The 26,563-nt window shown below is 30.1% G+C and overlaps 4 protein-coding genes across 4 annotated transcripts; 1 reads left to right on the forward strand and 3 right to left on the reverse strand.

Annotated features, from left to right (window-relative positions):
• Positions 1 to 18: 18 nt before the first annotated feature.
• Positions 19 to 1,471, reverse strand: LOC124493759 (uncharacterized). Its single transcript, XM_075731993.1, has 4 exons — positions 1,247 to 1,471; positions 748 to 1,143; positions 583 to 678; positions 19 to 512 (listed from the first exon to the last, which is right to left on the reverse strand). Exons 1-4 carry the CDS (start codon positions 1,259 to 1,261, stop codon positions 129 to 131), a joined length of 891 nt encoding a protein of 296 aa, XP_075588108.1. The 5' UTR covers positions 1,262 to 1,471; the 3' UTR covers positions 19 to 128.
• A 5,389-nt stretch (positions 1,472 to 6,860) lies between these two features.
• On the reverse strand, positions 6,861 to 9,020 carry LOC124493761 (uncharacterized). The gene is made up of 2 exons (XM_075731988.1): positions 8,367 to 9,020; positions 6,861 to 8,243 (listed from the first exon to the last, which is right to left on the reverse strand). Exons 1-2 carry the CDS (start codon positions 8,388 to 8,390, stop codon positions 7,017 to 7,019), a joined length of 1,251 nt encoding a protein of 416 aa, XP_075588103.1. The 5' UTR covers positions 8,391 to 9,020; the 3' UTR covers positions 6,861 to 7,016.
• A 9,619-nt stretch (positions 9,021 to 18,639) lies between these two features.
• On the forward strand, positions 18,640 to 20,490 carry cathD (cathepsin D). The gene is made up of 2 exons (XM_047056350.2): positions 18,640 to 19,359; positions 19,414 to 20,490. Exons 1-2 carry the CDS (start codon positions 19,087 to 19,089, stop codon positions 20,344 to 20,346), a joined length of 1,206 nt encoding a protein of 401 aa, XP_046912306.1. The 5' UTR covers positions 18,640 to 19,086; the 3' UTR covers positions 20,347 to 20,490.
• On the reverse strand, positions 20,397 to 24,598 carry LOC124493309 (uncharacterized). Its single transcript, XM_075731980.1, has 8 exons — positions 24,231 to 24,598; positions 24,099 to 24,139; positions 23,849 to 24,015; positions 23,625 to 23,771; positions 23,504 to 23,552; positions 22,852 to 22,934; positions 21,448 to 22,237; positions 20,397 to 21,383 (listed from the first exon to the last, which is right to left on the reverse strand). Exons 1-8 carry the CDS (start codon positions 24,254 to 24,256, stop codon positions 20,824 to 20,826), a joined length of 1,863 nt encoding a protein of 620 aa, XP_075588095.1. The 5' UTR covers positions 24,257 to 24,598; the 3' UTR covers positions 20,397 to 20,823.
• Positions 24,599 to 26,563: the final 1,965 nt, after the last annotated feature.

Here is a 26,563-nt window from a genome sequence, read left to right on the forward strand (position 1 = left end):
TGAAAAGAATCAGAATAATTTCATTTCAATTAGTTAGTATATTTATTTATTTATTTATTTACAAATGATAAAAATTTAGGAATCTATTTTCATGTTTTTTTTAAATTATCATTTTTTTTTTGAATCATTTAGGATGATCGTGCACGATCCGTATATGATGGCCGATGATGATGTTTACCGAATAATGATGTACCGGATCTACGGCTATAACTTTTACGCATTAGACCACCCATTGATTTTAATGTTGATGTTGAACGGTTACTACCGGATGCATAGACAGTACCACCACCACCACCATTTCTTGATGATGAATTATCCATCATAAGTGCATTTGCACTTGCTGGTCCATATGCACCTTCACTACCACCATCGCTACCACCACCGTTACCACCAGCACCACCACCACCGGAAGAACGACCTTCAGATCGAGCAACAACCGTACGAACTTCTTCAAGAACAGGTCGAATTTCCTGTAAAACACGACGATATGGCTGAATAATTTCCCGTATTTCCTGTCATATTAAAAATAAAGTTACATTGATTGAATTGATTAAATGAATTTTCATTTAATTAATTAATTACCTGTATTACTGGCCGCATAACTTGATGTTGTACGGTATGTGGTTCATCTTCCGATCGTGTTGGCTCTACATGAATTGGTTGTGCAGGTGTATGTATCTAATAATGAAAAAAAAATTGGATGATTCAATTTACCGTAACCTTTGAATAATTTGATAATTATTTTACCTGTTGTACCATAACCGGACTAGATGATGAACGGAACACTACCTGTACTGGTTGTATACTGGCTTCAACATCAACAATATGTGGTTCAACAGGATCAGATTGAAACAATATTGGTTTCACTTCCACCGTACGTTTAGTTTGTACTGCAGCCGATACCTGTGCTGGTCCTGATTGTTGATAACTTGGCGATGTTTGCAAATAATCTGGCATTAATAATGAATCTGATTCTAATGGATTTGAAATTGTTGCTGATCCATCAGCACTGTCTACAACATTGAAATTACCATTACCAGTACTAGTATCTGTACCAGTTAACATGGCAACAGCTTCATTCAATGCATTCATATATGGTTTAGCTTGTGTGATGGCCACCATTGTGGCTATAAACAATAAACCCTAATAATCAATAAATTGAAACGAAAAGAAAAAAAAATTGAATAAAGAATCGATTAAACAAGACAAAACAAAAACAAAACAAAAAACAAATTCACACACGCACTTTGAACATTAACATGTTTTTTTTTAATTAATGAATTAAAGAATTTCAGAATCTGTAGTTTCCACACATACACACACACAAAATGATGACAACACACTGGATACGAAAGTTCACAAATCAATCAATCAAATTCAATCAATTTTTTTTCGCGAAAAAAAAAAATGAAACGAATTGAAAACATACAACTGCTTTTTATATATGATGATCGGACACTCAATGTGTCCGTTTGTGTGTGTGTGTATGTGTGTGATACATTTTCTTCTTTATACGAAAAAAAAAAACATGAAATTTGAAGAGTCACAAAAAAAAGTGGAGAGGAAGAAAAAAAAGATGAAAAAAAATGTCAAGATCTCCCAACAAGATGATCTTCTATCATCATCCATACACTAAATTCAGCCAAACATCTTGAAATGATGAAAGCGTTGGAGATGATGATTGGAAAAAAACGTTCAATTTGTCCACTTGTTCACACAATAATTGAATTTTTTTTTTACATTTTCGGCCACAGGTTATAGGTTAATAATGATAATTTTTCATTCATTTTATTTCGCACACACAGGTGACCGACATCACAAAAAAACGTAGCGGTCTTGTTTGTTGAATTCAAAAAAAAAAAAAAAAAATTTCGTTTTCCATTTCAAATTTCAATTTACAGCTAAATCAAAAAAAATGAAATGAAATGAAATGAAACATTTAAAAAACATTTTTCTTTCTCCTTGAAGAGTTTAGTGCCGAGATAATCGAAAAAAAAACAGGGTGATAGAGAGAGAGAAAAGTTTTTCGGAAATCTAGATAAACAAGAGAAAATAAAAAATTTTTTTCCAGAAAAATTTTTTTTACACAGTCTCTGAAAATGTGTGTATTTTTCTCCCAGTATGAATATAACGCTAATCTATCCACAGTAGCTACAAAAAAAACTGAACGATCCATATCATCATCATCATCATCGTTTTGGTGTGAAAGTGAAAATCGATAATCTTGAAGCAAAAAAAGTCAAAAAAAAAAAATCCGTTGGTCTCGCGGTCACTGTCCGAGATATCATCATCATCGTCATCACGATATATAAATTATTAATACACACACTAACCACACTAACCAGAGAGAAACAAAAAATCCACCAGAAGCTTCGTTGATAATTGCAATATGCAGAACAAAAAAAAAAAAAAAAAAATTCAAGTCAAACTCAATTTGTTTCAAACCAGTCGGTTTGAAATGAAATTATTTTTGGTGCTCCATTTTTTTTTCGGCGCTTTTCATTCTAAAATCTAATTAGAAAATGAACAATTATCGATTGAAATGCAAAATATCAAAATACAGCCACCAAATATATCACACAGTGATTTTTTTTTTTTTTTTTGGTTATTGGTTGGTTTAATGTCAATGAATTTAGCCATTTAGTTTTTCTCTGTACATTTCTATGGGCCAAATTTTTTTTTATATATTGGATATAAAATTCACATTTAACCCGTTAATCTTTATATGTGATCTGTGTGTTGAACTTTTTTTTCTGATTTTTTCAAAAGAAAAAAAAATTTTTTTTATAATCATCACCATGCGAATGTCATGAAATCAAGTTTTTTCTTCTCACTGATGATGGTCACACACACACACAAACGCACATGATGGTAATGATCAGTTGAAGTGAAAAGTTTTTTTGACTTTCGAACAGATTTTTCATGTCCGATTTTTCGATCCAAATTGATTAATGATTTGGGATCAAAAAAAAAAAAAAGAAAAAAAATAGAAAAAAATTATCCAAACTCAATTCAATTCGATATGCAACGAAAAATTGTTTCTCGGGAAATTTCCACTACATATAGTCTGATCTGATCTGATCTGATCTGATTGGATTGGATTGGATTTTTTTTCGGGTAGACGAAATAAAATTTACTGGCTGATTGTTTTCAAACAACTACATTTATCTTGAATTGAAATGCTTCAAAGTGGATGGAATGATTTTTTTTATTGCATAATAAATAATAATTTGATGATGAAGAAAGTATTTTTTTTTCTTGTGCGTGTGTTCAATGATCAGATATCGATCCAATTTTTTTTTTTTTTGAACAAAATTTCAACAGCAGCAGCAGCAGCAACAACAACAACAACAACAATTCAGATATAATGGCAGTGGCCATTTAATAACAAGTGTGTAATATGTATGTGTTTTTTTTTTATTTTATTTTTTTCGGTCACCGAACTTTCAAACTTTGTTTACTAATTCACAAATGGAATGAACAACAACAACAACAACAAAAAAATTTATTGAAAAACAATAAACAGTTACATTAAATGTGTGTGTGTGTGTGGAAAGAAACAGTTGGCCAACGGGGGTGAAAATTAATTAGAAAGATAAAAAGATAAAAAAAATGATGATGAATAAGTAGCCGCCAGTAGAACAAAAATGGATTAGATTCAATTTTGTTGTTTATTCATTCTTTCATTTATATTGGGTTCTAATCATCATCAACGACACTCACACACACACACAAACACACATTAAATGTAACTCATAAGTGCACAAACAAACAAAAAAAAATCAAAAATCGTCAATTTCATCGTTGTCTAATTGGATCATCGGCCCACGACACACACCAATCATCATCAAAATGAAAATGAAATTTTTCATCATCATCATCAGCATAATTTCAATAAACAAGTGTGTGTGTGTGTTTTGTTTTATTTTGTTTCAAACAATAATGAAAATGAAAATAAATCAAAATTGCTGATGTGATTATTTAATTTCAATGAAAATTTAAAATCATCATCATCATCATATCTAAAAAGTGGACAACGGTCAACAACTTCCGTTTTCAACTTTCGTCGTTGTTGTTGTTGGATATTCAAATTTAATCAATTTTTGAATTTGAATCGATTATTATTATTCATTATTGTTTATGAGTGTGTGTGTGTGTGTATGAGCGTGCTTTGTCTATTTTACTTTTGGAAAATTTTAATGGGCCCACGTTTTTTTTTCGTATCAAGTGGTAAAAATAAAAAAAAAATTGGTTTCTGAGTTGCTCCAATTTTTTTCTCTCTCATCTGGAGCCTATAGGCAACATCGTGGCTATATTCAACATTTGTATACAATCCAGTGGAGTTCAATCAATTCAAATCATCATAAATGATCATGTTATATTTTTGTTTGTTGTTGTTGTTGTTTTTGATAAATTTATCTCAAATTTCTATCAGTCGGTCGGTCGGTCGGTCAGTTAGTCACTCAGTCAGTCAGTCAGTCAGTCGGTTTAATGTTTTTTTTCTTCTTCTTTAGCCTTTAGTTATGAAAAAAATTACCCATAACAAGGGGAGAGAGAGATGGTCATCATCAATGATGATTTGTGCGTGTGTGTGTGCATGTGTGTGTGTCTGTGTACCGACAAAAATGAAGTTAAAAATTTGTTTCGATTTCAAATTTAAAATTCAAAAAATTTCAAAAAGAAAAAAAACAAAAGTAACAGCAACAAAAAAAAAACAAATCTAAATTTGTCTTTACCAAGAAATTGAAATGTTTTTATATTAAAATGAGATGACCAGTAAATTAATGTTTGTTTTGGACACATAAAAATATATAATCTGATAATCGGTTAATGAAAACACGCGTACTGATGAATCTGCCTGTGTGTGTGTGTGTGTGTGCAACACGTGATTGAATCTTTCCTGTTTATTTTTTGAAAATATGCAAACTGGAAATGGAAAATTTCTTTTTTTTTTTGATATTTTTTTTAATTAAGTGTCACTGCATATTATAAAAAACTTTTACATTTCATCGTTTCATTTAATACAAACGGTAAAGCAAATGATGCCCACACCGCCATCTAGTGTTTGAGATTGTAACCAGGAAAAAAAATCCACCTGTTGAAAATATTTTTAAATGAAAAATACAAAAAAAAAAAAAAATTCAAATGCAAATTTGAATATGCAAATTTGAAAATTTAAATTTATTTTTTGGTGAATAAAATAAAAAAAAAATTTCTGATTTTATAATCTGATTATTGTATTCATTCTCTTCTCTCTCTCTCCATATACAAGAGAAAATCTAAAAAAAATGGCAAGCAAACTGACTAATTGAACTAGTTTTAATTCATTAGAGTTCATCGGATCATCATTATTATTACAATATAAACGAAATCAACATCATCAAGATTAAAATGATGATTTGGATGATTATCATCATCATCATTTGAATCTGGATCGTTTCCATATTTATATTTACAAAACAGCAGACAGTTTTTTTTCTCTCGTCTTATTATAATTCAATTCATTTTTTTTTTGCTTTGCTTTCGTTTTTTTTTTTTTTTTTTTTTTTTTGGTTAAATATACAAATACGGTCAACAAAAAAAAAATCGAACCATTATAATCGATCTTATTCGATCCATAATTTACCCTTTCAGTGCGTAGGTGTATTTGTCGACTCTTTCGGATTCATTTTTGTTAATACCCCAAATATTTCAAATGGAAATGAATTTTTTTTTTCTTCATTTCAATATAATACAATTTTCATTTGTGTTTCTAATTACGGCCATTGAAATGGTATTATTTCTGTTTTTGTTTGGTTTTAGTTTTAAATTTAAAATCCAGATTTAACGGAATGAAATGATTTCTCTCCATCTTTTTGGCTTCCGTCCAGTGATTATCATCATCAGTATTTTTAATCGTTTCGCTGTTAAAAAAAAAGAGACAAACACACACACACAAGAAAAAAAAATGGTAAACCACAACACAACAGAAAACGAAGAACCATCTTTATTGTTTTATTTTTTTTTGTTTCTTTCTAAATGTCTAGTATGCATGTGTGTGTGTTCATTTTCAGTTAGTTTATACCAAAAATGAAAAAAAAATAATGAAAAAAAAATGGTAACAAGAAGAAAAAAAAATGATGGTAGTAGTAGTCATCAGTTAGTTTGTTTGGTTGATTATTCTTCTTCTTTTCATTTCAGTTAGTAAAAACCAAAAATGGAAAGCAAAAAAAAAAAAAAAAACAGCAATGAAGTGAAAAAGTCAATGTCCGAATGATGATGACATACACACGAAACAACGACATTATTAGGATGATGATGATGATCATCATCATCATAAATAATGGGAAATGTATACAAGTCATATGTGTTTTCTGTATGTAATGTTGTTGTTGTTGTTGTTGTTGTTTTTTGTATGTATCCAAATGGATTGTAAAAAAAGAAAAGAAAAAATCCAAGAAAAAAAAATTTGTAAATTACATGCAATCATTACATAATGATGACGATGATTATCTAGTTCTGTATTCATATTTATATAGGTTATATAAAGGTAAGAAGACACACATACACACACACAAACACACAGTGAGATGTGTTAAAAATGATGATGATGTGATGTGATGTTTCGATGGCAAAAATTGATGACGATTATGATGATGATGATGATGATGATGATAATGACTGATGAATTATCATCTGTGTGTATGTGTGGCATTCAGCTGAATAAATTATGATTCGTGATTCGTTTCGATATATCGTTTTTTTTTTGTTTTACCCGGAAAATTTTTTTTTTTTGTTTCGTTTTCCAAGTTATTATGAAGAATGAAGAAAGCAGACAAACAGACAAACAAACAAACAAATTCCTGGTTCCAGAACATAAATTTTCCACCTTTTTCATTTTTATTTTTTATTTTTTTTTTTTTTTTTTTTGATTTGAAGCAAGGTTTACATTTTATTTTTTTTTTTGTTTATTTTATATATATAAAAAAAATATTCATAATAATATCGATAATATCGATAGTATGGATTTTTTTTTCTTAATATCGATCCCAATATCTTCGTTGAATATAACGTATAGGTTTATTGTTCTGTGGCCGTAATTCAGTCATTGCTGTACCACGATAATTTTTTGAATGATGTTGTTGTTGATGATGATGAGAATGAATATGAGGATGATGTAAATGTTGTTGTCTTGTCAATCTTGATTGTGCATGTTGATGCGAATGTGGATGTTGTTCTGTATCCATATCATCCGATGGTAATGCCATAAATCTAATACGTTGTTCACTATAACTGCCGCTCATATTATCGGGATATCCACCACCGGAACCATGACCAGCACGGCTTGTTGTTTTACCCATACCACCACCACCACCACCACTACCACCGGCTCCACCATGTCTTGGTTCACCTTTTGCAACGATCGTGTGAACATTCTCAATAACAGGACGAACTTCCTGTACAACACGACGATATGGTTGTATGATTTCATGTACCTCTTGAATAACTGGACGTATTACTTCATGTTTAATACGATGTGCTTCTTCCTGTGAACGAACAAATTCCACTTCCGGTGCTGGTAATGTTTGATGTTGTTGTTTAATTTTTACTGGCATCGATTGTGTACGAAACACAATGGAATATGGTTGTTTAGCATACATTGATTCAAATTCCAATTTGCCATTCTTATCAGGATATGTAAACATACTTCCTTGTGGGATTTGCGTTATTTTCGATATACCTTCCTGATTCTGATACATTCCATAACCAGCGGCCGCCGATTGTGATGATTGTTCATCATAATTTGATGCCGATGTTTGTGTATCATCATTGTGTGGCAATAATTGTGCTTGATTAGCTAAACGATTATAAATTTCATTCAAACGATTCTGTTCATTTGTTGTCAATAATGATGACGATTGTTGTTGTTGTTGTTGTTGTTGTTGTGGTTCAGCTGAACTAATTGAATCAATTATCATTGATGATGATTGCTGCTGTTGTTGTTGTTGGTGTTGGTGTTGGTGTTGATGATCAATTTGTTGTGATGATTGATCATTGCTTAATGCTTGCAATGGTTCATTATTATTATTATGATTATTATGATTATTCATATGATCATCGATTGTTGTTTCATATTTTTGTTCAATTTGTTCAATAGCCGAATCTGTTAAAAAATATGCCTGACTATTGATTATTAATGATGATGATATTATTATGTAGCTTATTAATGCTACAATGGATATGGTCAGATGTTGTTGTCGATTCTGTATTTTCAACAAGAGATAATGAGAGAAAAAAAAGAATAGAAAAGAATAGAAAAGAATCCATTTGAATCATTCATTCATTCATTCATTCATTTTTTCTTCGATTAAATGTGCAACACTTACATTTTTTATGAATTTCATTTTCATGAATTTTTGGATATATTTAAATTAATTAATAATGAAAAAAATGTTGATGATGATGATGATGATGATAATTTTCAAAAAATCACTTGTTGATTGGCACACACATTGGTGAACAAGAAAAAAAAATCACTAAAATCAAACACAGATATATTCATTCAAAAAAAAAAAAATTTCTGAATGAAAATCAATCAATCAATCAATCAGTAAGTCAGTCAGTCAGTCAGTTAGTCGATAGGTCAAAATCCCATATACATGATCATCATAATCATTATGATCATTATTACACACACACACACGATGAGAATCAAATGAAAATGAAAATGAAAAACACACTGATGATGATGAAAAATAAAATGAAATGAAATGAAATGAAACAACAACAACAACCACCAGTTGCACAGTGATTCACTCTGTGTTTTTGATGATGATGATGATGATGATGAGAATGAAAAGGTTCGGAAAGATTCAAAGATTTAAAAAAAAATTTTTCCACTTCTATTTATATGTTCGTTTTCTTCATCCATCCATTCATTCATTCCCACTAAACATTGATTATTTCGAATGGTCTTTTTTTTTGTTCTTTATTTTATTTTCTTCACCACAATACACACTACTACCGAGTTTGATGATGATGATGATGATGATGATATTCATAGAAAAAAAATGGTTCATCATCATCATCATCATGATCATGATGATCATCTTGGTAAGAAGAGAAGCTTGCTTGGCAAGCTTTGGCCTAAGTAAGTCAAGTGAGAAAGAGAAAAAAAATTGATAGAGAACTGAAAGAGAGTGAGGTGAGAGAAACCGGCGGTCAACGCAAAAAAAAATGATGATGAGAACATCGTGGATTTTTTTTGGAAATTTTTTTTAAATTGGAAAATTTTTTTTTCATTTTATTCAAAACAAAAAAAACCGACGATAGTGAGAGTCATTGGATCGGGTGTAAATAGCCTGGTTGACCCAGGTAAATTTTTTTTTTTTTTTTATTATAAAAAACTTGAAATATGAATTTTTTTTTTATTTCTTTCTTCTCATATGTTAACCGCGATGATGATGATGATGATGATGATGGGAATAAAAAAAAACTCGGTCAACCAACTGACCAACATTCATTTTTTTTTTTTGCTTTTTAAAATTAAGTTTTAGAGCCATCATCATCATACAGATGTCATAAAATGACAGCGAGCAAGGAATTTAAACTTTTTGATGACCAACCAACCAAACAACCGACCAACAGTGTACAACAAAAACAACAACAATCGTCCAAGATCATCATCATCATCATCATAATGGGAATTTAAATTCAAAAACCCAAAAAAAAATGATGAACAGCTCGTTGATCAAGAATAGATAGGTGAGAGAAATGATGAGGATGAGATATAAAAAAAATGCGAGATGAGATGTGTGATGCAGTGAGTCAAAGGTCAAAGTTCCTCAATCTGATTTATTTTTTTTTTTGAAATTTTTCATTTTTTTTAAAAAATTAAAATTCCAAATGGTTCCTAAATGCAAAGTCCCGAGGATATGAAATGAGTTGAATGACACATACACGCACACACACACACACACATGTGCTTATTATGTTTTCAGGTTGTGAAAAAAAAACAAAATGACCACTGCCCAATTATATTTGACAATTATGATGATGATGATGATGATGATCGCAAAAACACCATTTTTTTACTTAAAAACAAAAATAAACTAATCATCATCATCATCATCGATCGATCTACCGATCTATCGATCGATGGATGTATTGATAAACTGTTTCAGGCGATTATCGAAAGGATGATTTTTTACTTCTTGTCGTTGTTTTTGTTTTTGGATCAAAATGAACAAAAAAATCTATAATAAAAATAAATAAAAAAGACGAGATGGTATGTAATGTGAACATGGTTGGAAAAAAATAACTAGGCTAACGAAAGTTTTTTTTCGGTTTTTTTGGCATAGTAAAAAAAAATAAAATAAGCCCAAAAGGCATCTCATTTTCATTTTCATTTTCATTTAATTTCATTGAATTGAACATGTCGATTCCATTTTTTTTTTGCAGAGACAGAGAGACAAAAAAAAATATGTAGAAAACACCAAAGGGTTAAAATTGATTCATTGATATTTGGACATATTTGAATATACAAAACAAAAAAAAAACATAAATCACGATGGATTTATGAAAATTTTTTTCATTTCTTTCTTTCTTTCTTTCTTTCTGTATGGTTCTAAATGCCAAATTTATGGCTATTCAATCAAATGGAATGGAGAAAGAGAAAAAAAAAGACGCACACACACAGCCAAACCTTCATCATTGGATAATTTTTGGCTGATGATGATGCTAAATCGGGATTTTTTTTTTTTTTTTTTTTTTGGTTTCACTTGTGTCTGTATTTCCATTCGTTCATTGTTGATGGTGATGATGATGATGATGATGATAAAGAAACGGGCCATATAGAAATTGAATATAATGAAATGATGGAAAAAAATGAAAAAATCTTGAAATGCCGATGATGATGATGATGATGATGATGAAGAATGTCAATGGTAAATCAACAACAATCGGTATTGTTGTTGCTGCTGCTGCTGCTGTTGTTGTTTTGTTCAACAGTTGGTCAGCTTTGTTGACTGATCGACCGGCTACTGCCGGAGTCATTACAAAAAAAAAAATGTTATTGATGATTGGCTATCGTTTTTTTTTCGTTTTTCACCACAACAAAAATAGTAACCAATGAACCAGAAAAAAAATGAATATAATAAACCATTTGGAGGTTATCACCAATCAATATTGATTGATCCATTTATTTGATTGTATTATATACCAGATAATAATAATAATATGGTGCAATTTAGGCAAATTTATTTTAAAAAAATGACCACAAATGGTCAGCAATATTGGTCAAATAAAAAAAATTACAATTTTTTTCGTCATTCACAAACAAACACAAAAACAACAACAACAACAACAACCACATTTCTGCTTCTTGTCTGGGGTTATATTTTCCTTTCCATTTCGAATAGAAATCATCATTCATTTCATTTCATTCATAACATTTCCTACCGTCATCATCAGAGTTGGAAAAAAAATTAAATTTTCCCCCCCCCCCAAAAAAAAACTATGATGATGATGACCATTTCCTTAATGATTAAAGCTTGACCAAGTCATTTTTTCATTTCATTTTAGCTCAGTTCAGTTTTTTTTTTAATTTCTAATCTGATGATGATGACATATACGGATGTCTCCGAAAATCACGCATACACACACACACACACTGATTACCGGAGGATTTCAAGTGAAACATGGAAAAAAAATGTCTCCATGCCAAAAATGTTCATTTTGTTGTTGTTGTTGTTGTTGATTTTTTCGGCTCTTTTATCGAGATTGATTTTTTTTATTCACAATCAATCGATTAATTAGAAAAGATGAAATTTATTTTTTCTTGAAAAAAAACCTGTGGTGTTTATTTATAGAACCATGATGATCCACCCGCCGCCACCACCACCACCATCATCATCATGGAAATTTTTTCTGTTTTTGCACATCATATTTTTTTTTGTTGCCATAAGGCTAATCTAGTTAGCCAGTAGTAATGATAATTGGTCGTCCATCAATATCGGGCAGTTTCTTTTTCCCTAGCCATTAATCGTTTATGAGATCGATAAGAAACCAGAGAAAAAAAAATTTTGTCAAATTTTGTCGAAATTGACTGAAACTTTTTTTCTTCTTCTTCATTTCACATGGATTTTTTTTCTGGACGGAAATTGTTCAATGTTCGGTTATTATTATTATTATGTTAATCGATCCATAATCAACAACAACAACAACAGCAACAGGTCTTTAAACTTGTTTTTTTTTCGTTTTGAAAAAAAGTATAAAAAAAAAAATTCAACAAATTTCACTATCGATCACGATGGATATCACGATCAATATTTACGAATATTTACCCGATGCTGATGCTGATGCTGATGTTGATGATGATGATCTGTCGACTACAACGAAGACGACAACATGTACACGTTTTTTTTCGGCTGGATAAAAAAAAAACACAAAAAAAAATTTTCCACCAACCAATCGGTGGAATTAAGTTGAAATTTTTTTTTATTTTTTTTTTTTTTTTATTTTTGAATAAAAAAAACAAATCTGTAGATGATGAGATAATTGTAAATTTCCGTTTTTTTTTGTTTGTTTTTGTTTTTTTTTGTTGCTGTTTAGATTTGAAAAATTTTTTTTCAAGAAAAAAAAATCAGCTGCTTCGTCGTATAATTCGTGTGTGTGCGTGTTTGCTGGATGAATGGATGCTGGATGTCGACACACACACACACGCCCATTGTGTAGTGTAAATTCCAATTTTACTTGAATTTTTCTTTTCATTCCACTAATTGTCATATAAATGGCAAATGGCAAATTGTTCATTTGTCGCGTTTATCATAGTTTTTTGGATCAATTTTTTTTTGCTTCCAATACAAACGTTACGAGGTTAATTGCTCGTCGTCATCATCATCATCATTGGGAGTTCATCGTTCACTCTCCAACTAGTAATGGTCGGGTTAATTTTTTTTTTCGTTTATTTGAATGTTTTTTTTTCTCCCCGTTTATACTAATCACACTCATCATCATCATTCAATTTGATTTCATCAAAAATGAAAAAGAAAAAAAAAGGAAAAAAAAAAGAAAAAAAAATTTTCCATCGTTTATCATAGATCCACTATCTAATTATCGAAAATGAAAAAAAAACGAAAGAAAAGAAAAAAGAAAACACTGCTGCTGATGCTAATGCTTTGGCCAAAAAATCCAGTCTTTTCCGTGGCCAAATAATGTCCATCCGGATGTGATCCATAATCATCTTCATAAAATCTAATCTTTTCGTTCTAATTATATTTTGATTAGTATCATCATCATCATTATTGGAACAGACCAATAAATTGTTTGTTTTTGTATTCTGCTGATGCTACAAAAAAACGATCACACAAAAAAAAAATCTGACCCTTATGGCTGTTATTATCAACATTTTCAATGGCTTTCAATGTAACAAAAAAAAAAAATTCAGATCGCATCATGTCTGGACAATGCTGCTGCTGTTGTTATCGGTAATGATGGTGATGGTGATGTAATTAATTTAATCTGATTTGATATTGGTTGTAAATGAAAAACAAAAAAAACAAACAAAAATCTGATTGCCCTCGATGGAAGAAAAAAAATTTTTTTTTTTTCATTATTATTATCATCGAATCAATCCAAGTCGATCTTGTATTAGATTTTCTCAATCAATTCTCAATTATCATCATCATCACCTACATCGATTGTCAATCAAGAAAAAAAAATTTTTTGATACAAAAAAACAAAAATTAATCAAATTAGATTAAAGCTCAACACACACACACAAACACACGGACACGAACACAGGATTTGATTCAAATTTTGCATATTCAAAAATTGTTGCTGTTGTTCTTCATTTACATTGATGGCCATTGGTCATTATAATAATCTTGATTGAAGAACATTTTTTTTTTATTTGTTTTTTTTTTGTTCTGTCCAGTCCAAACAACGACGACAACGACAACGATGATGATGATGATGATGATCAACAGGTTTTCATTTTCATTTTCATTTTTTAGATTAATTCCATTGCAACTACAAGCTTCTTATTCATTTTTTTTTTTTGTTTACTTCAAATGTATCAATCTTTATCCAGGTTCACAGTAGTTCATTCATTCAGTGTATGTGTGTATTTAACACTTCTAGAGCCATGGCTATAGTTAAAGACTGAAGGACGGATGTAGATGTAAATCATCAACCCACACACACACACACAAACACAGTAATAAAAACAAAAAACAAAACCGGAAACCCTTTAATCACCATCATCATCATCATCGACGTATGTTTTTATGTAGATTTTGTTCGTGTGTCGGATCAGTAGTGAAGAAAAAAAAAAGAAAAAAAGAAACAGCAACAACAACAACAAAAAAATCTCTAATTTGTTCGATGATTTTAATATGTTGAAAAAAAAATTTTTTTTTCAAATCATCACATCCACGCCTTTTCTCGTGTGTGTGTGTGTGTCAAATATTATCCTTTTTCCTATATATGATAATTATCCGTTTGTGTGTGTGTGAATGTGACAAACAAACGAAAATTTTGAATTTGGAACAATGATTTTCAGAGCAAGAAAACAAAAAACGACCAATATTTTTTTTGTTTGTTTCGATCTTGACATTCAAAATGGAAAAAATTAGATTTAGTGGAAAAAAACAACAAAAAACAACAGCAAAGTAGATCATCATTATCACGACAATAATGGAAACGAAGAAGAAAAAAAATTTTGCCATTGACATTCTGATTGATCTATGTTTGGGTCAGTCGATTTTATTTTTTTTTCTGTGTGTGTGTGTGTTACTATCATCATCATCATCTGCGGAATGGAATGGAATGGATTCGTTTTGTGTGTGTGTGTGCGTTTTGGTCTACATTTCATTTCAGACCAGTTCTTTTTTTTTCTTATAATAAATCACACGGACACATCATCATCATCATCATCATCATCATCATGTGATGTACGAGTTTGAATAATAAAAATGAAATTTATTTAAATTCATTCAACAAACGTGAATTTGGCCGCCAAAAAAAAAAATCCACACACACACACACACACACACAATGACACTGTAAATGTTGAGGTCATCATCAACATCGTCATCACGATGATGATGATGATGGTGATCATCATCATCAGCGATCAACGATCAATTATATCCCATTGAGAGAGAAACAAACAGCAGGATTTGCAAATGGCAAAGAAAAACTAAACAAACACCAGACAGACAATGGTCAAAAAAAAAACTTTACTGTTCAATTAGATTTTTTGTATATATCCGAACAAAACAAAAAAAAAAATCCAAACACAAGAAGATCAAGGAAAAACGAGATCAAAAAAATGAAATGAAATGAAATAGATATCTACTGAATTAAATTGATTGATTGAATGAATAAAATGAAAAATCAAGTTTGAAAGAAACAAACGAAATAAAAAGTCAGTTGCTGGTATGGAAATAATAATGATCAATCAATCAATCAATTATTGAATTCATTCATTCATTCATTCATAAAGATAATAATAACGTCATTTATGAATGTGTATATAAAATGATTAACAGAATTTTTCAATTTCACAATTACAACTGGACACATTTTGTTCGGAAAGAGATTACAGCCATAACAAAAAAAAAAACAATTAATCAATTTCTTTTGAATGAAGATGATTTACTTTCGTTGGTCAATTTTTAAATTTCATTTTATCCCATTTTACATTAATAATCATCATCATCTATTTTTTTTTTGTAGCAATCGGGAAATCCAAAACGGAAATTGTTTCAAAAAAAAAAAATTGTTAGTGATGATTTGGCAAAAAAAATGTAAACGAAAAAACTTCATCGTAGTAGTTGTTGTCGTGCATTTGAACTGAATTAAAAATCATCATCATCATCATTTTTCATGTCGAAAAAACAAATTTTTTTTTTTAGTCCAACAACAGTGTGTGCACCAAATTGACATACTTTCATCATTGAATCGATTTATGATGATAATTATTATATTACGAGCGCATAACAGGTTTTTTTCTTAATTCGCTTTGAATTGAATCGAATTTAGCCAATAATTATTGATTTGTTTGAAAATTGAAAAAAAAATTTTTTGAAAAAAATTGATTTACAGGTGTACCCCGGGTTAAACAACCATCCAGTCATCCATGATTGGATCAATCAATCGATTCGTATCAAATTGATTGATTTGAGAATGAAGAAGAAAAAAATTGTGCAAAGACCGGATTTTTTTTATTTCGTCGTCGCTGTCGTCGTTGTTGTTGTTTTTGATTTTCGGTTCATGCAAAAGGGATCAGAAAAAGGGGAATGTGTTCGATCTGAATGTTTCCATTGATTTTTTTTTTGTATTTTGTTTTGTTTTGATTTAAAAATAATCATTTTCTTTTCGTCTCTCTGTAGTGTATAAATATGTAGAAATGTTACTTTCATCATCATCATCGGTTCGAGTGAATGAGATGATTATGTTGTTTATTACATATATATACTGGATTGATTCGATTTGATTATGACTATGATGATGATGATGATAATGGCCGGTAATGGTGATGATCCGAAAAAGTCATCGCCATGATGATGACGATGAGGATAATGGTGATTGTATCACGTTTTATTTTTCTTTGATCCCAATCATCAACTTGATGTAATGATGAATGAAATGTAATGAAAAACTCAAACTCGTGCAAATGTTTAGGCTAGTTTCACAAATATACACGTAATTTTCGGATATTAATCGGTGAAAAATAACAAAAACAAAACAACAAAAACGAGTTTCATCTATTGGATTGATCGTCAATAGTCGTTATTGATTGATCGAAAAAAAAATGACGACAACAACAACAACAACAATGAAAAATTCCGATGAATTTTGCTCCAGTAATATTGCCGAGTTTAATGTGTTTTTTTTGATAAATTATCATTGAATAGAACAACAAACAGCAGCCAAAGCAACAAGTTCATTTACATTCATTGTGCGGGTGTGTGTGTGTGTGTTGAGTGTAAGTGTGAAATTTGAGATTCAAATAATGATGATGATGATGATGATGGACAGGTATAAATAGTGATAGTTTAGGACAAAAAATATCATTAACGTAATGACGATGTTTTGTGTTGGAACCAAAATTTGTTAATTTGTTGTTGTTGTTGTTGTTGTTGTTTTTGAAATAAACAACAATTTTTTGAACGAATTAATTAATTAATTATTGTACGTTGTTTGTATTTTTCTCTCTTATTTTTTTACACGTTTATCTTCAATCTAAATCTCGCTGTATGTTCAGGTGTTTTGTTGTTGTCAACAAATCATCAACAGGTGATGATTGCCCTAATTGTTCATTTTTGTTGTTGTTGTTGCTTATTGACGGGAATATTCATATAATAATCATTATGATGATTATCGATTTGATAATAATTTAGCGAGAAAAAAAACAACAACAACAAAAACACTGATATATATCATATATATGACCTTTATATATCACTTCGATGTCTCATCAATAAAGGTGATGATGATGATCATCATCATTGAACCATCAATCAGTCAAACACTTTTTTTTTACTTTCGATGAATGAATGAATGTCATGTCATGTCATTCAAAACCGTTGTTATCGATTCTTTCGTTCATCACTTTGATTGATTGATCGATCGATTTGATTGCTGATGTATATGTGATTGATTATGGATCAATTTATGATCAATTTTCATTTTTTTTGTTGTTGTTGTTTGTTCGTTCGTTTTTTTTCGTTTGATTCAAACAACAACAAAATCAACACATAGAAAAAAAAATTAGTTTCCAATTGCACATTCATTGTTCATGTGTCATTGACATTTATTTTTGATTATTATTACAAACGATCAATCAATCAATCAATCAATAATCATAATAATCGATCAGCTATTTGTCAGAGAATGTAAAAAAAAGATAACAATGTCAATTTTTGTAGATCAAATCACGAACGGAAGTGATAAAGAAAACCACGTACACACACACACACAAACAATAAAGATCAAATCAATTATTCGAATGTTTTTCATCTTTTTTTTCTTCCAAAAAAGATGATGCGATAGTGATGAACGAAACAAAAAAAAATTGGATCGATTATCGAATAGAATGTCCATCATAAGTTTTTTTCCTCTGTGTATACAGGTCATGTTTTTTTTTACATTCACTTAATCATTTCAATTCATGAAAATAGGAAGAAATTATCAAAAAAAAAAAAAACAAAAAACAAAAAAAATTATTTGGCCACAAAAGTCAGAATTACAATCGATTATTGCAATAATCATTTTGTAATCCTTTATCATCATCATCATCATTCTCAAATTAATAGCTTCATCGTTTATCAATTACAAATTGATCGATTAAATCAATCAAGTTTATTATTATTTTGTCATCAAATTGATTGTGTTTTGATTAGATTTCATTTCATATATAATTCATCATGGTTGTTGACAGTTTTTTGTTTTGTTTTAATTACCCCATAATAAAAACAAATATATAAAAAAACACACACACACACACACACACAAACACAGACAATTTTGAACTTTGAGATTTATGATGATCATCATCAAATTTCTTTTTCTTCAATTTTTGTTTTTGTTTTTCTCTATAGACAACCATCCATCAATATAAATCAATCATCATCATCATCATTCACTATAATCGATCATTATCAATACGTTGTATGTGTGTGGTCGTAAGTTTTATTATTTTTGTTACCACTACAATTTTGTATTCGATTTTTTTTTTGAATCGAACAAAACGTTTGATAGTCGGTCGGTTGGTTGATTGGTTCTGTTTATCATCATCACCATTAAATGATTGCTTTATTATTATATTTCAAACATAATTCAAAAGTTAATCATCATCATCATCATTGATCATTATTATTATCAGTGGTAATCAATCAATAAATAAATATATCACATACGTCGTTCGATTGAATCGTTGAAATCAAATAAAAATTATTTGGTTTTTTCCTATAAAAAAAATCATTTTTTTTACAACGCATTTACTTGCTAGTGTGGTTGTCGCTGGAATCACAACGTATTTTTTTTTCATCTCCTGATTAACCAAAAAAAAAAAAAATCATACAATAACCAGAATCGAAAATGAAATTGATCGTTTTATCATCATTGGCCATCATCATGATGATGATGGCCAATATGGCCATTGCAAAAGAATTATTTCGTATACCATTACAACATACACAAACATTTCGTTCACGTTTGCTTGAAGTTGGTACGAATGTCAAACTAGCACTTTTGGATCATCATTTTCATCATTGGACAAAATATGGCCCATTTCCAGAACCATTGTCCAATTATGCTGATGCACAATATTATGGTGAAATTTCTATCGGTACACCGCCACAAAAATTCAAAGTTTGTCATTGATTCTCTTCAATTTGATTGATGTAATATTACTTTGTTTTTTAGGTAATATTCGATACTGGTAGCTCGAATCTATGGATTCCATCGAAAAAATGTAGCTACACCAATATTGCCTGTATGTTACATAACAAATATGATAGTAGCAAATCATCGACATACAAAGCGAATGGTACTGCATTTGAAATTCGTTATGGTACTGGTAGTATGACTGGATTTCTCAGCACCGATACGGTGTCCATCTCTGAAATTGCCATCAAAGATCAAACATTTGCTGAAGCTGTAAAAGAACCAGGTGTTACATTTATTTTCGCCAAATTTGATGGTATTCTTGGTTTAGGTTTCGAAACAATTAGCCAAGATCAAGTACCAACAGTTTTTGGTAATATGGTTCGTCAAGGTCTGGTAAAAGATCCAGTGTTTTCATTCTATTTGAATCGTGATGAAAATGGTAAAGTTGGTGGTGAAATCATTTTTGGTGGATCGGATCCAAATTATTATGATGGTAATTTTACATATGTTCCATTGAGTAAAATTGGCTATTGGCAATTCAATATGTCATCGGTGAATATTGAGAATAAAGATGATAAAATTGTCGGCCATCTTTGTGAATATGGTTGTCAAGCTATTGCCGATACTGGTACATCATTGATTGGTGGCCCTAATGAAGAAGTCGATCATCTGAATAAAGCTTTGGGTGCAAATGGTCCAATCAAAGGAATCTATACGTTCAATTGTAGCAAAATTAACGATCTACCAAATATTGTATTTAAAATTGGTGGTAAAAATTTTCCATTAACACCACAACAATATGTTATGAAGATGCAAGCATTAGGACAAACAGCATGCATTTCATCATTTATTGGTTTACCACCAGAAATTGGTGATCTATGGATATTGGGCGATGTATTCATTGGCTATTATTATACGGAATTTGATTATGCTAATCATCGTGTTGGTTTTGCTAAAACTAAAAACTAACTCTTTCCACTTAAATTTCCACGATTGATTGATTGATATAAAAATAAAAATTTGAAATTCTTTTTCGCTTTTTATTAATTACAAAATTTCAAAAAAAAGTTAATGTAAAATTTTGATTCATAAAAGAACAAAAAACACTGAAAATCTAAACAAATTTCCAATGAGGATCATTGATATATCAATCAAGAAAAAAAAATCCGGGCTTTCGTTTTTTTTGTTTGTCGTAAATAGGTCTAAAAAATAGATGAACGAAAGACCGGGAAAGGATGGTGGGATGGTAAGAGCAAATATATTCGAAAGAATGATTCATTTTCTCAATCAAAAAAAAAAAACGGTGGATTACAAAAAAAACAGCAACGATGAACCAGTAAGAAATATAAAGAAATAAAGAATATTTCCAACAATAAAGATTGGTAAATTGAAATTCGTTGATTGTCTGTGTGTGTGTGTGTGTGTGTGTCATCAATCAATCAATTATTATGATCGTCTGTATGGATGATATCCTTGATTCTGTGATTGTATATTCATCATTCGAGATCCATGAAATGATTGTTGATTATATGAATTTGGATTAACAATACCACCCACAGCACCACCACTAATATTTGGCTGTTGTAATTGTGGCGGTGGTATTGGTTGAGATTGTGGCATAGTAAATGATCCACCAATTATATAATCAGATGATGATGATGATGATGAATGAATAGGTTGTGCTGCTATTACTGCTATTGGTGTTTGTGATGAGTGTTGTTGTTGTTGTTGTGTTGGAATCATTGTCGTTGTTGGTAAATTATTTGTTATTGCATTTATTGAATTTGCAGCTGCTGAATGATGATGATGATGATTATGTTGTGGATGAGTATTATTCAACATAGCAGCAGCCGTAACATGTGGATATCCGGCAGCACCAACACCTGTTGTTGCTGCGGTTGGTCTATACATATTGGTTATATTTGGACCAACAGGTTGTTGTTGATGTGATAATGTATGACCAACACCACTAAAGCTATTTGTTTCATGATGATAATTTCCAATAGCTAATGTGAGGGTGAGAAAAATAATGTTAGTTTATGACAATTATTCATCACTTGATTCCCTTACAAGTTTGGCCAATTGCTGTTGGAATAATTGAATTGGAAACAGAACTAGTAGAACCACCACCAACACCACCATTGGCCATTTGATGATGATGGTGATTTGGATTCATGGAAGTCATATTATGTGCTGGTGGTGGTGGAAGAAAATTTGTTGATGGTGGTGGAAGAAAATTTGCTGGTGGTGGAGGTGGATGTTGTTGTTGTGGTTGATGTGTATGTACAACACCTGATGTTACAGCAGAAGTTGCCGAACTATGACCAAATGATGCGGGAGACATTGGATGATGTTGTTGTGGTGTTGTTGGTGGTGGTTGTAATCCTACAGTCGCTGGTGTTCCTGGTTGTTGATGAGGTGTTGACGATCCATATGGATTATGCATACCGGTTGGCGTTGGCCATCCAGGTGGATATGGATGTCCAAACGGTGTCCAATTTGGTGGGCCAGCAGCGGCTGTAGCTGCTATTGCTGCTGCAGCAGCTGCCGCTGTTGATGGATTCCATGCAACATTGGTAGCAACAGCAGCAGGTGTATAACCGGATATATTGGACATACCATTCATAGTGGCAACAGGTGTTGGCCACATTGGCCATGATGGCATAAAATAAGGCATTGAAATATTTGTTCCACCGGTACCGGAACCTGCACCACCAATAGCAGCCATTGATCCACCAATACCACCACTACTACTACCCATCATCATACCATGATGATGATGATGATGTTGTATATTACCATTCGTAGGTAGAGGAGTACCAGATTTATTATGCTGTGGTTCGGCACGTTTTACTTCTACCTGGTATTATTAAAAAAAAAATAAAAAAATAGAAAAATAAAACAAAATTCAATTAGAAATCAAATCAAATAAAAATATTTATAAAAAAAAATTGTGTAAACTAAATTAAAAAAAAAAAGAAAAAGAAAACAGAAACACAATACACTTCGTTGATGATATGGACAGACAAACAAATAAAATCGATGATTAGCGTATTTACCACTATTTTAAACTATATAGAAATATATTAATATTAATAATTTAGTTATAATTAAATTAAATTACATTATCAATTATGGTAATTAATAAATAAATTAATTAATTAATCAATCAATATATACTATATATAATTATCCAAAAATCGTAATGACATGCATATATTAAAATTACAATAATAATAATTATGAAAAACGGTGAATAATTATGTAACAAACACATTACTACAACTACTACTTTATTTAGATAACTAGCAACAGGTTTTTTTTCTCTTTCTCTTTAGCTATGAAAAACAAACAAACAAACAATCAAGTGCACGAGAAAAACGATTTTAAAAAAAAGGAAATATATGTGTGATTATTATAAATGAATAACAATAACAATGATATATATATATTAATGATAATAATAATATTAACCTGTTTTCCATTGATGGTAACAAAATGTTCGGCAACTACTTTATAAATCGATTCTTCATTGTCGAATGATAGAAATCCAAAGCCTGTGCATATATAATATATATATATATACATATATAGTGATAATATACATGTATATGTGATTTTGTTTTGGGTCATTGAATCATTTTTTTTGTAATGATAAGTTTTTGGTTTTTTTTTCAAATTATATCATGTGTGTATGCGTATGTCATGATCATCATGATCATCATTCAAATAATAAATATGAAAACGAAAAAAAACAATGAAAAAAAATTGATTAGTTTGTTGTTGATTACAAAAATGAAACGAAAAAAAAAACAGAAAAAAAAGTGAAAAAGAAAGAAAAAAAACCAGAAATTCTATTATTAGAGGAATCTTCAGGTGGTGGTATATCGATAAAATTGATTGAGAAATGTAAAGCGAAGTGAATGATTTTTGTTTCAGTAAATAAACGCACACGCACACACACACACCAATCAGATCAGAAGCGATAAAAAAAAACTAATGTTAATCATCATTAAAACTAATATATGAGATATGATTTGTAAATTTAGATTGAAATTGTGATAAAATTGTTTAAAAAAAACACACAGGCACAAACACAAACACAAACACAAACAAACAAACAAACCTCGTGATTTTTTCTTTTCCTGGTCAAACATTATTATTGCTTCAGTTACCTGTATTTGAGTGAATTTTTTTTTTTTTTGGTGAGCAAAGAGAAAAAAAACATTCATTTTGAAAACACATACATTTCCATATTTGGAGAAAAATTCTTTCAGTCTTGTTTCAGTTATATTTGGCGGTAAACCACCGAGAAAAATTTTCGAAAAATTTGTATGTCTATATTCTTTTCGTGATTTGGCCGCCGTACGTAGATTACATTCTTTCGGGTCGATCTGTGTTTACAAGTGGAAAAGAATTTTTTTTTTATTTTTTGGTTAAAATCCAAAAAAAAAAAAATTTTCACACTTACTGTTCGTCCATCAAGCTGATGATTCTGTACATTTAGTACTTTTCTTACGGAATTTGGATCCATAAATGTAACGAAACCGAAACCACGTGATTTACCCGTTTCTGGATTTTTCATTATTAAACATTCGGTTACATCACCGAATTCGGTAAAATAATCACGTAATTTATCTATGATACAAACACAGAGAATTAAATGTTAAAAAATTGAAAATGCAAAAAACAAAAAGAAATTCGACATTCAACAAACAAACCTTCATTTGTTTCCCAGCTAAGACCACCGACAAAAATTTTCCTAAAATTATGATATGAATGGAGAGAAATAAAAAAAATTTTTTGAATAAAAATCCAATTTCAACAGCAAAAACAACGAAAACAACACATACCCTTCTTCGGCTCCATCAGCCATCATTATTTGGAATTTTGTATGTTTTTTTTTCAAATTCGATGAAATTCAAACGAAATTTTTTTTTCCTATTTTTCAATGAAAAGTTCAGCAATTGCGTGTTTAAGATGAAATTATTGCAAACAAAAAAGAAAAGAAAAATTGAAATTCGAATTATCCAGGTGGTGGTTGACAATTTTTTGTTTTTTTTTTGTCAAACAAGATGAAATTATGAATATTATTACATCCACATACGGTTATTTATCACCAAAAAAAGAAAAAATGAAAGAAAAACTAAAAGAACTTCGTCGTCATCATCGTTGATCAAAAATATTCATCAACAACAACAACAACAACAAAAACAAAAACAACAAAAATGAACTCGTCAATCCAAAACGTGTGCGTGTGTTGTGTAAATTCAATTCATAATACACACAGATGGACAGATTGACATACGAAACGAAAAAAATATTCATCAGTTGTAGCTACAATTGAATCCATATATACTGTATGTATCAATTTTTATCAATCAATACACCGGCTTCAAATTGATGGTCATTGTGACTATACTAGTTTTCGGAATGGCCACAACCACATACTGAACACGCAGAGTATCATTTTTTCTGAAATCAACAACAACAAAAAAATATTGATTCCGTTCAACAGATGGCGCTTTAAAAAAAAAATAAATTTGATTTTTTGCAATTTAACGAAACCAAAAAAAAAAAAAAAAAAAAAACTTAAAGTCGGGTAAGTAAAGTAGGTAAGCCGTAAATGACATCAAAGCAAAACCGAATAAATCCTTGTGGATTATCCATCATCATCATCATCATCATCACTTTTATGAATATATGGATTACGGATTAACCGCGTTACTATAGCAACAAATTTTTTTTCTTTTCCCAAACAATAATGGATTCTATGGTTATATTGAGTTCAATTGCCTTTCGTTGAATTACATTACATAATCCAATAGAATCCAATAGAATAAATGTATTGTAGTGAAGCCAACATTTCCAATTTTTGATTGTATTCCATAGTGGGGCAAAAAAAAAATCGAACGACAAGACAAGACAAGTTTTTTTTTGAGTTAAAAAAAACTTTTCAATTTTGTTTCCTTGTTTCAAAATTGTGTCATTTTTTTCTCTCTCTTTTACACACACACACACACACCATCAAATTCTCAATTTAATTGTGTTTCATTCACTTTATTTTTTTCTATTTAAAATCGTCATCGTTATTTTCATGATTGCAAAGAAAAATTGATGATGATGATAATGATGATCATTGTGTTCGATTTTACATTGAATTTTATTTCACCATTGAATAATGATGATTATGACAACAACAACAACAACAACAACGACAACGATAATAATGATGCTTCGTGATAATATCATCATCATCATATATGACCATTGTCCAGCATGGACAAATCAAAATAATCCATTTTTATTCAATATTTTGTTGAAAAATTATTGCTATTAACACACACACAATGCACAAAAATAGATGAATGAATGACACAAGGTTAAAATTTCTATCAATTTTGTGTGTGTGTGTGTGTGTGTGTGACAAGGTAAGCCGATTTTTTTTTCGTTCTAATGAAGAAAAAAAAATTTTTTTTTTGTCAAGAACAAAAAAAAAAATATGGTCACTCACGAAAATGATGTTTTATAGCCGGATAGCGTTTTTTTTCTGATTTTGACAGTATCCACTACTATTACTACTACTACTACAGCAACAGCTACAAGTTTGGATTGAAGATGATGATATCCGGCCTTGAAAATACCAAAAAAAAATCGAAATGAAATGAAATGAAAACCATTCAATAATATGGCACCTAATAACAAAACAAAACAAAACAAAAAAATACTTTATCATCATTATCACCTTGAACTAGATTTGCAATAATAACACGCACACAATTTCAATTTCATTTGAAATTAATGATTGATTTTTTCTTTTCCATTTATTTTTTTTTTGTTTTTGTTTGTTTTTTTTTCTAGACTTGAAAGCGGTATCGTTAATCGAAATTTTTTTTTTTTTTTTGTCATCCGGGAATCCAAATAACGCATGTTTGGAATTTTTTGTTGTTGTTGTTGATAAACCTTCCACAAATGGAATTTATTACAACGGAAATTTGATCGGATTCAATTCCCAAAAAAAAAATTGATCCGGATCATTAAATTTCCTCTCTCTCGTACGTCATACTGAATACTGGGATCAAATACTGAACCAAAGAAAAAAAAACAATCCATAATGTCAACAACGAAAATGTTAAAAGGACTTTTTTGGTTGAAAATAAAAACAAAACAAAATAAAAAAAAATTC

This window comes from Dermatophagoides farinae, chromosome 6 (assembly GCF_024713945.1).
Source record: "Dermatophagoides farinae isolate YC_2012a chromosome 6, ASM2471394v1, whole genome shotgun sequence".
Classification (NCBI taxonomy): domain Eukaryota; kingdom Metazoa; phylum Arthropoda; class Arachnida; order Sarcoptiformes; family Pyroglyphidae; genus Dermatophagoides; species Dermatophagoides farinae.